Source organism: Caretta caretta, chromosome 5, assembly GCF_965140235.1.
Source record: "Caretta caretta isolate rCarCar2 chromosome 5, rCarCar1.hap1, whole genome shotgun sequence".
NCBI lineage: Eukaryota > Metazoa > Chordata > Testudines > Cheloniidae > Caretta > Caretta caretta.
The window spans coordinates 105,174,333-105,185,662 of NC_134210.1; the positions used below are offsets into that span (position 1 = coordinate 105,174,333).

General features: G+C 39.4%; 1 protein-coding gene across 3 annotated transcripts in view; it reads left to right on the forward strand.

The window, feature by feature from the left end:
* Window positions 1-10,885, forward strand: part of UHRF2 (ubiquitin like with PHD and ring finger domains 2) — a 179,199-nt gene extending 168,314 nt beyond the window's left edge. For 2 of the 3 annotated variants that reach the window (XM_048851776.2, XM_048851774.2), the window contains 4 exons: window positions 57-180; window positions 641-804; window positions 6,405-6,503; window positions 9,804-10,885. In XM_048851776.2, coding sequence (XP_048707733.1) covers window positions 57-180; window positions 641-804; window positions 6,405-6,503; window positions 9,804-9,950 — 534 coding nt within the window. In that variant the 3' untranslated portion in view covers window positions 9,951-10,885. Of the gene's footprint in view, window positions 1-56; window positions 181-640; window positions 805-3,798; window positions 3,961-6,404; window positions 6,504-9,803 lie in introns of those variants that run through there. The other variant, XM_075128768.1, reaches the window with a different exon arrangement.
* The last annotated feature ends 445 nt before the right edge of the window (window positions 10,886-11,330 follow it).

The following is an 11,330-nucleotide window of genomic DNA, read 5'->3' on the forward strand; positions in this document are numbered from 1 at the left end:
TTCCAGCAGATTTTGTTTTATCTTTAAAAACAAAAAATCTTTGTTTTTCTGTTTAGTATCCTGAAGGTTATCTGGAAGCCATGGCTAGTAAAGAGAAGAAAGATAAGGTTAAAAAGCAAACTGTGAAACAGGAGCCAACCAGACAGAGCAATGGAAACCAGAAAAGGTCAATTGATAATGGTATGTCTTCTTATTTTTTTGAGATTAGGTAGAGTTCTATCAAGTTGTATATATTTAAAGTCAATAATATGAAAACTGTTAAGAAAACAGGAAGTCATTTGGTATGAGAATGTGAAACAAGAAAAAATGTTAGTGAAGCAAGTATTCAACTAAATGTAAAGGAAAGGTTTGTTCTCATAGGATCCTGTTCAGTGCTGGGAAAGGGAAAAAGGATAAAACTGTACGAGAAAAGAAAATACTGTATAATTTTCTCTCCATTCCTAACACTTTTTCTATTTTTTCAGAAAGAAAAAATGAACAGTCTTATGTGTAGCCTTGTGCTGCAGTCCAGAATAAAGCTGAACAATAGGAAGAATTTATTACAGTTTTTCACAAATAAGATTCCTGTTTGTTGTGTTCCCTTCTTAACAGTTCAAACTAACACTCTGCTCTTATTGTGTCTGCTGATAATATTTTTCAGTAGGTATAGAGGAGCCTAAAAAGACACCCAAAACCATGAGAATGGGAGATGGAGGGAAAGGAGAGGCTTTCCAGCTAACCCAGCAACAGCAGTGGCTGATTAGAGAAGACTGTCTGAACCAGAAACTGTGGGATGAAGTGCTTGCTTCACTTAAGGAAGGACCAGTATGTTTGCAGCTTGCTTATATTATTCTGCATTTTTATGCCAGCGGGAATTTTAGCCTACGTAGATTGAGAGATTTTATTAACTCTTGTCTCATACTTGAAACACTAATGCTAATGAAAAAAAAGATTTATTTATGATTTTGCAAAAAAAAAAAAAAAAAAAGCCCAAACAGTAGTAATACCGTTGCTATCTATGTCGTCTTTTACATTGTGAATATATGTTCTCTGGTGTGATGTGGGCATGAGAAATAAGACATAAAAAGAAAGATAATGCTTCTCAGTAATACTGTCTTTACTTAAAGTAATAGACAGGAAATTTAATTTTGTGCTCTAACTCAAGAAGGAGATGGTAGAGAAACGCTGGGAAGGCCAGATGTGGATAGTCATATCAAAAGGTTCAGATACCAAGTTAGTTTAAAAAGCACACACATTATCCTGAGAGAGAAAAACATACACTACCGCACATAAAGTTAGTGTAAGGGCCCAATCCTGCAGCTGTTAGTTGGGGGCAAACCCTATTCACATGATTGGGGGCAGCCAGATCAGTCCCTAAGACGGCAAGGGTGTATGTAAAACACAGTGTACAGTATATGTACATAAAATGTTAAGGAAACAACAAGGGATAGTCCAAGGTGGAGGAGACAAAACCTCAATATAAAAATTCCAGAGACCGTATATTCCTTCAAAAGGGTAAGGGCAATAAAACCTCCTCCCTGCCCAAAATATACTATATGTGAACATTAATTAATCGTCATGACACTCTGGGTGGTAGTTATTTTACCCAATTTACAGATGGAGAAATCAAAGCACAGAGAGTGTAAAGCTGAAGGTCAAAAATCAAGTCATGAAAAACTAAGAAATGTTATGCCTTCCCCAGAACAACTTTCTGCCTCTCCAATTAGATTCTTTAAATATTAAAAATACCAACATGCTTGGCTGTAATACTATATGAGTAGCTGGTGATAGTCCATGGATAAGTGAGTTTTATATCATCATCAATAGTAGTTTCTCCCCACCTTCTCATTCACCTTTGCCCTCTTCTCTTCCTCCCCCTTTCCTCCTCATAACTCTTCGCATCTTATTTTTTCTTTTTCCCCTCTCTACCTCTGCTTTTTCCCATCCCAGCCTCCCTTTTTCTTTCCATCTCACCTCCCTCTTCATATCTCTCCCTCTTTGCCTTCCTTATTCTCTGAGCTGCAATCATCAGAGGAAAACATGAGCACAACTGAGTAGATATGGCTGATGTAATGTCCAGTAAAGGACAATATTTAGGGGAACAGACACCCAAAGCAAATGTTTTGGTAGTAATTAGTTGATTATGTAAATCACTTTGAATGTGTAGATTGATGAAGAAATAGTAGTAGAAGTAGTAGTATATATATTTATCTTAGAGAGAAAAAAAAAACCCTACTGTTAATAGAGTACACAAACACTTTGCAGGGCCATTGCTCCAACAGCCAGCTCTCAGCAACTATGTTAAATGCCTGCATCAGTATTTGGTACCAGTCAGTCCACAGTATCTATACTTGTCTTCTTCAGGAAAGTCTAAACTCCTTACGATCGCCTGTAACTAGCTGGTCCTTCCAGACACACAGAGGGAACGGGGAGAACAAAAAACACGAGCAAAACTCTAAAGAAAAGGGACTTCAGAAAAATCCAAATCAGGAAAATAGGATGCCTAAAAATGAACACCATAAAAATTCCATTTATTTGGGAAGTAGCAGGACCAATATACTTCTTATTAACAGGAATTCTCTGAAAGTAGAAGCACCTGTAGTTCCCTGTTCTTCCACTTAAGATACCTCTCCACTACACTGCTGCTAGACTAGTAGCTATAAAGGAGCGGAGATAAAGTTATGAGCCATTTTCTTGTGTTCCCTCCAAGGCATATGTATTAACTTTTTTTAAATGACCGGAGAGGTATAAATCCTAAAGTTATACATAACACAAGGGTATAGTGACATGTATGTGTAACAATAGAAAATACTAGCTTGTGGGAAATCCAGTTACTGGGAAGTAGTTTTCCTCTAGAGTCCTACCTATAATTTTGACACTACCTGATACTATATACATTTCCATACAGCTCCCACTAATGTTAATAGGAGTCAGCTAGATCGCTGCACTGCAAATGGACCGTTTGACCATTAACGCATACTGATGTTCATTGTTTTCACTTGTACTATATATATGGTTCAGTTTGAATCAAACAATTCTGATATTTAAAAAATATTTTAAAGGTCTATATTTTGTGTAATCATAATTCCAGTTTTACTTTTATATGGAGTGAGGAGCTCTAGAGCAACTAAAATATCAGAGTTAGAATCTCCATAAGGCCTACTATGCTTCTAAAATACCCAGTACAAATTTCCCCTGCCCTGATGGGTTGCTTTGGGAAGACTGAGATGTAAGGATGAACGTTTACATTTGCAGAGTGATCTTTTCATTTGTTTTTGCAGCATAGAGCAGTAGTTCTCAAACTTTTGTACTGGTGGCCCCTTTCACATAGGAAGCCTCTGAGTGTGACCTCCCTTTATAAATTAAAAACACTTTTGTATACATTTAATACCTTTATAAATGCTGGAGGCAAATCGGGATTTGGGGTGGAGACTGACAGCTTGCGATCCCCCATGTAATACCCTCACGACCCCCTGAAGGATCCTGACCCCCAATTTGAGAACCCCTGGCATAGAGGAAAGTGATTAAACTAGCCACAGTCCTTCACGAACAAGGTCAGCTCCCAGACTGCTGCGCTGGGCATCACAAAATGGGGAAGAGATGGCCAGCCCTCTGTGGAGATAGAGGTGGTTAGGGACTATTTAGAAAAGCTGGACGTGCACAAGTCCATGGGGCCGGACGAGTTGCATCCGAGAGTGCTGAAGGAATTGGCGGCTGTGATTGCAGAGCCATTGGCCATTATCTTTGAAAACTCGTGGCGAACGGGGGAAGTCCCGGATGACTGGAAAAAGGCTAATGTAGTGCCAATCTTTAAAAAAGGGAAGAAGGAGGATCCTGGGAACTACAGGCCAGTCAGCCTCACCTCAGTCCCTGGAAAAATCATGGAGCAGGTCCTCAAAGAATCAATCCTGAAGCACTTGCATGAGAGGAAAGTGATCAGGAACAGCCAGCATGGATTTACCAAGGGAAGGTCATGCCTGACTAATCTAATTGCCTTTTATGATGAGATTACTGGTTCTGTGGATGAAGGGAAAGCAGTGGATGTATTGTTTCTTGACTTTAGCAAAGCTTTTGACACGGTCTCCCACAGTATTCTTGTCAGCAAGTTAAGGAGGTATGGGCTGGATGAATGCACTATAAGGTGGGTAGAAAACTGGCTAGATTGTCGGGCTCAACGGGTAGTGATCAATGGCTCCATCTCTAGTTGGCAGCCGGTATCAAGTGGAGTGCCCCAAGGGTCGGTCCTGGGGCCAGTTTTGTTCAATATCTTCATAAATGATCTGGAGGATGGTGTGGATTGCACTCTCAGCAAATTTGCGGATGATATTAAACTGGGAGGAGTGGTAGATACGCTGGAGGGGAGGGATAGGATACAGAAGGACCTAGACAAATTGGAGGATTGGGCCAAAAGAAATCTGATGAGGTTCAATAAGGATAAGTGCAGGGTCCTGCACTTAGGATGGAAGAATCCAATGCACCGCTACAGACTAGGGACCGAATGGCTAGGCAGCAGTTCTGCGGAAAAGGACCTAGGGGTGACAGTGGACGAGAAGCTGGATATGAGTCAGCAGTGTGCCCTTGTTGCCAAGAAGGCCAATGGCATTTTGGGATGTATAAGTAGGGGCATAGCGAGCAGATCGAGGGATGTGATCGTTCCCCTCTATTCGACATTGGTGAGGCCTCATCTGGAGTACTGTGTCCAGTTTTGGGCCCCACACTACAAGAAGGATGTGGAAAAATTGGAAAGAGTCCAGCGGAGGGCAACAAAAATGATTAGGGGTCTGGAACACATGACTTATGAGGAGAGGCTGAGGGAGCTGGGATTGTTTAGCCTGCAGAAGAGAAGAATGAGGGGGGATTTGATAGCTGCTTTCAACTACCTGAAAGGGGGTTCCAAAGAGGATGGCTCTAGACTGTTCTCAATGGTAGCAGATGACAGAACGAGGAGTAATGGTCTCAAGCTGCAGTGGGGGAGGTTTAGATTGGATATTAGGAAAAACTTTTTCACTAAGAGGGTGGTGAAACACTGGAATGCGTTACCTAGGGAGGTGGTAGAATCTCCTTCCTTAGAGGTTTTTAAGGTCAGGCTTGACAAAGCCCTGGCTGGGATGATTTAACTGGGAATTGGTCCTGCTTCGAGCAGGGGGTTGGACTAGATGACCTTCTGGGGTCCCTTCCAACCCTGATATTCTATGATTCTATGATTGTGTGAGTACAATAGCAGGTGCAGAGGTGACTTGCTCCAGGAAAGGGTTAGGTGCTTTGTTCCCCTCTGTGTAGAGAAGTAGAGATCACTTTTCTAGAATACTGCAATCTATGACAAAGGCAACTTCAGAAGGGAAGAATGATCACTTGATACAGGTACATAACTTCCCATGTTTTCTGACCCCTGCTGAGAATCCCTAGGTCTTACTGTTTTAACAAACATTAATGTGGAACTAGTACTTTTTCATAACCTTGTTTCTCTGGATTCTCAGGAGGACTTGGAGAAGCAGGAAATTTAGCATGGCCATGGACCAGCTTCCTGGCCACTCCCTCAGGTTGTATTTGTCATGGGTATGAAGGATTGAGGAAGACTGAACCCAACCAAATATCCAAAATCTCGAATTTAAAGTCAATTGAAAAAAAAATGGTATAACAAGTTCAGTGTTTATTATTTATTATTAATGTGCTTAGCATTGTTCTTCCCTAAGAAGTCTACAATCTAAGAAGAAATGGTAAACAGTTGAGTCATGTAAACATGAGGTGAGCAGAATATAGAAATAGATAACACTGACGCAAGTTGAGTGCATGGCTATATTAGAAACAATATTTCTGCAGGCATGGGAGCAATACCAGTGGGCTTTTTGGAAGAAATGTGCAATTCAGACTGTCTGATATGAAAAAAAGGAAGCTAGAATATAAACAAGCCAACTATGCTTACCTACAAAATCAAGCTGTCATGTAGTCATATTTGGAGAAGTGTAGTGTGTGTGGATTTTCCAACTCTTGGCACTTGTGCAAAATTATTAATCAGCACTAACTCGGAAACTCCTGGCCTGCTTAGAACCCAAGGCTTAGGAAAAGAATAACATTTATGTAAAATATGGATTAATTTAGAAGCTGTCATGAGAAAGGGCTGGTCTTTATGCTTTTTCCAAAGACTTATGGGGCCCAATTCTGTTCTCAGTTACTTTAGATTTACAGCTGTGTAAATGAAAGCAAAATTTGGCTCACCAGGTTTAAATTTGTACATATTTTAAGTAAGTGTGATTACTACAGTAGTTGGGCAAATGATTTGCCCCTGTTAAAAACTGCATTAGCTACAGTAATTTTAGACAATCCGCACAAGGGTATTATTCATTCTTATATGTTTGCTATGTTCATGGATGTGCCCTTAGTAGAATGTTCTCATCCCATTTTTTCTTTCCTTTGCCCTACACTAGAATTTTCTGAAGAAACTGGAACAATCCTTTATGTGTGTCTGCTGCCAGGAGCTGGTTTACCAGCCAGTGACAACAGAGTGCCTCCATAATGTCTGCAAAGTAAGTACAAACTCTGTCCTGCTCTGGGCTGAGTTTCTGGCACTGAGGCACCAGTCAACTGAGCCAGTCTATATTTTAGCAAGACAATAATTATACCAAGCATTCTGACCAAGGAATGCAACAAGTTTGCTCCCAATTTGGTATGATTATGGTTTATTTTAATTGAGTAATCTGTATTTTCTTCCGTTTTATATTTTTTTTAAAAATAGAAATGCATTAGTTTTACTTTTTTTTTTTTAAACAGATGTGTTAAACTTCACTTAGTGTCGCTCCATTGAAATCAATGGAATTAAGCTAGGGACTGACTTGGTCCAATAGCTAGACTTTGGCACAGTAACACAGAGCTCATTTCATCTATTTAGGAAAGACCACAGCATATCAAATTCTAGAACAAATGATTAGATAAAACAACGCAATACAACTTATATTGGTTCACTACCTGAGTAAATTGTGTCTTAACACTATTTGCTGGGCACCCATTGGGAAATTATATTAAATTTGCAGATTTCAGCGCCAGAAGGAACCATTGTGATAATCTAATCTGACCTCCTGTATAACACAGGCCATAGAATTTCCCCCAAATAATTCCTAGACTAATGCATATCTTTTAGAAAAAATCTAATCTTGATTAAAATTTTCTGGTGTCAGAGAATCCACAATGACCCTTGTTATATTGTTCCAGTGGTTAATCACCTCAATGTTAAAAATGTACATCTTATTTCCAGTCTGAATTTGTCTAGCTTCAACTTCCAGTCATTGGATCATGTTATATCTTTCTCTGGTAGATTGAAGAGCCCATTTATCAAGTAGGGGCTTATAGACTGTAATCAAGTCAGCCCTTAACCTTCCCTTTGTTAAGCTAAGTTGCGCTGCTTGAGTCTATCGCCATAAGACTTCATATTTTCAAACTTGAAGACTTGGATACCAGACAGTTTATGGAATCCAATGTTTACTAGAATCAGTAAAGACTTTGCATATATATGTATATACACACACACATAGAAAGAGAGAGTGCATTTGTGTGTAGGGAGGCGTATATACACACACACCAAACTGTACATGTCACATCTGCTTCTGTTATCTCAGTTATCTCTGTTTTATGCATTTTCTCTGCCAATATGTTTTTACATGTTAGCTATATGGTCACAGTTCAAGGGATGTGCGTGCCTTAGAATAGCTCTGCCATTGTATTGGAGGAATATTGATTTACTAGTTCCGTAGAAGAACAACAATTTGGTTTAACTGTACTTGGATCATTATATCTTCCAAGTACAAAATCTACCCATAGAAGTTTAATTTTTAAGACTAGTGTTAGCACCTCATACAACACAAATCGCTCATTTATTAAAAAAAGAAAAGGAGTACTTGTGGCACCTTAGAGACTAACAAATTTATTTGAGCATAAGCTTTCGTGAGCTACAGCTCACTTCATCGGATGCATTCAGTGGAAAATACAGTGGTGAGATTTATATACACAGAGAACATGAAACAATGGGTGTTACCATACACACTGTAACGAGAGGGATCAGTTAAGGTGAGCTATTACCAGCAGGAGAGCAGGGGGGAAAAACCTTTTGTAGTGATAATCAAGGTGGGCCATTTCCAGCAGTTGACAAGAACATCTGAGGAACAGTCGGGGGGAGGGGAATAAACATGGGGAAATAGTTTTACTTTGTGTAATGACTCATCCACTCCCAGTCTTTATTCAAGCCTAAGTTAATTGATTCCAGTTTTCAAATTAATTCCAATTCAGCAGTCTCTCATTGGAGTCTGTTTTTGAAGTTTTTTTGTTGAAGAATTGCCACTTTTAGGTCTGTGATCGAGTGACCAAAGAGATTGAAGTGTTCTCCGACTGATTTTTTGAATGTTTTATAGTTCTTGACATCTGATTTGTGTCCTTTTATTCTTTTACGTAGAGACTGTCCAGTTTGGCCAATGTACATGGCAGAGGGGTATTGCTGGCACATGATGACATATATCACATTGGTAGACCCACTAACCCTGGAATCTATCCTTGCAGCAAAGCCCGTTGCCAGCTGTGTCCACATATCTATTCAGGGGACACCATCTTAGGACCTAATCACATCAGCCACACTATCAGAGGCTCGTTCACCTGCACATCTACCAATGTGATATATGCCATCATGTGCCAGCAATGCCTCTCTGCCATGTACACTGGCCAGACTGGACAATTAGAGGGAACACTGGCCAGGACTATCATGATGGGGTGAATAAACAGAAGTAAGGGAGTGGAAAAAACAAGGGAAAGAGAGGAAGGGAATGAAGAATGCTGGATAGATGGTGAGGATCCAAGAGGGTAAGGATAATGAGGGTGGCAACAGAATGACCACGAGGGAAGAAAACAATGTTCAGAGTTCAAATTGTAAAGAATTGTCTGTTGTTATAACTGCTGCCCAGGAGCTGAGATTCTCCTTGCCCCTGCTGCTGCTCTTAGCTAAGTCCAAGCTGTTCCCAGAGGCTCTGTTCCATGAGATTCTGCTCTGCCTTCTCCACCCACGTGCCTAGGGAAGGACAAAAAGGGGCACTTGGAGACCTGGGGACAACAGAGAAGGGAATGGGATATTTATTTGTAAATGTCTGATAAAGATTTTGTGGAATACCATGTATATGAATATTCTACACATCCCCCTTGAGGATTGACTATTGGGATCTTTCATAAAGATGGAGTAGATGTGGATTGCATGTTTTTTGTTTTGTTTAGTGCTTACTCCATTAGACATTTGCCTTGGGTTCTTTTCTCTTATGTACAATTAGTAAGCTTAATTTATTTATGTAGCATGTGCATAGTAAGCTTAATAAAAATAAGTTTTTAAAAAATATTTAAATATATATATATTTTTTTTAAGTAGAAAGGAAGAACTAGGGAAGAATTTGCAGAGCCCTAGCAAGTTCATAAAAGTTTAGATATAAACTACAACTGCATATTCAGACTCATAGCTTGAAATGAAATGCTGTAATGTTTGAGAAGTTTAGCAGGAATGCTAGAAAGAATCTGCAGACGGAGCTCTCCTACCCACAGAGAGGCGGGGGGAAGTGGAGTCCTTCACTGGTGACACTGTACTTTCATTCATGCCAAACTTACTGCTTGTACTGTAGTCAAGAACAGAGTTCTTTGTTGACTTCCTCTGTGTAATGGCAAAAATGTGTAGCAGAAGACTTAGTAATAGCTTAGTAACAGTTCTAGTTATGCTGTGCACTACATTTGCTCTCTAGTAGTTGCTTAGCTAGTTTTTCAGCACAAAGCAAAAGCCGTAATTTTTCTTTCCTTGCATTTCTTAGAGCTGTTTACAGCGCTCCTTCCGAGCTGAAGTCTTCACCTGCCCTGCCTGCCGCTATGACCTTGGGAAGGGCTACACGATGGTTCCCAACAAGATACTGCAGACACTACTTGACCAGTTCTTCCCTGGTTACAGCAAAGGACGATGATATGTTCAGCTCCTACCTGACTTCTCCCAGTGACTTTATAGACAATAAAGGAGAATAAACATGAGAAATTCAACAGTGGACCAGCCAACTCGATGGGACTCAACATATTGTCACATTCTGAAGCAGCTAACTCTCTTCCCCCTACAGCCATCTCTTTTGTGTAGTGAGAACTCAAATTCTCAGCTCTCTTTCACCATCAAAGGTAGTTTTGGCCAGTTGACAACTAGTTTTTAAAACAGAAAAACAAAAGCCTCAGCTCTGACTGGTCAGCTGTAGCTGATGCTTAAATTGTTTGTTTTTTGTAACTACCTCAGGACAGAGGAAGATAATTTGTGGGGATTAAAGAAAGTTCAGTGAAGTTTAGCTACACACTGCCTCCTGAATATTAGTTGTGCCTGGTCCAGGCAATTTGATTTACAAAAAAACAAAACAAAAAAGCAGCACTTAAACCAGTTTGATTAAAGAACAAAAATTCTGTGGTGTGCATAATCCTTTTTTCTTTTTTTCCCATTATGCTGCATTTTTTTCTTCTTCTTTTTTTTTTCCTCAAGAACAGGCTGATTTTTAGTCTATTTTTGTGAGCTTCATTGTGCTTTTTCTCGTATCTTATGCAAGTTGACTACTAATGACTAATGAGAACAATATGAATGCATTGTTGCTACATTAGTGTAAAGTGATCTGTGTTTTTTGCACTTAAGGAGGGTATTCAAGACACTCTAGTTGTGTAAAAAAGAATTCATATGAAACAAGCCACTTTTGTATTAGTTAAACCTGTATGCTTTTAGTAGAACTTGTATCGGTGGCAATACATCTACACAGCATTGAAGGCAGGGCTAGCTTGGAGAGGGTTCAAATCGCTTCATATTGTGATCTGAAATTTTATATACAGTATATTCCCCCAAAATATACATTAAATATTTTATGATTCAGAAAAAGTTGCTAATTTTTGTTGCTTTGTATTGTAACAGCCATGTAGCCTAAATCATATTTAACAAACAAGTACTTTTTTGTAGTAAATGTTTTCTTCAATTGGGTTTTATACTTAAAATGGGGTATTATATGACCTTCCATTTCAAAAGTTGGTAATGTCGATAAATAGTGAATATATTGGGCCACAGTCTGCTTTAAGGATAGAAGAATCTACTCTATCTTAATCTGTTCTTGGTAGGTTTAACAGATATCTCATGGTCTCAGCATGTAATCTAAGGTTTGCGCTAGTGGGGAGTTTTTACTCTTGGAGATTTTCAGACCAAGGCGATTTAAAATAAACCCAACCCCTACTTTGATTAGGGTCTTCTTTTTATACCTTAGCAGCAATGAGTTCAGGCATTTAACATGTTTGCTTACCAGAGTCATAACAGAAGAAATATAAATGTGAGA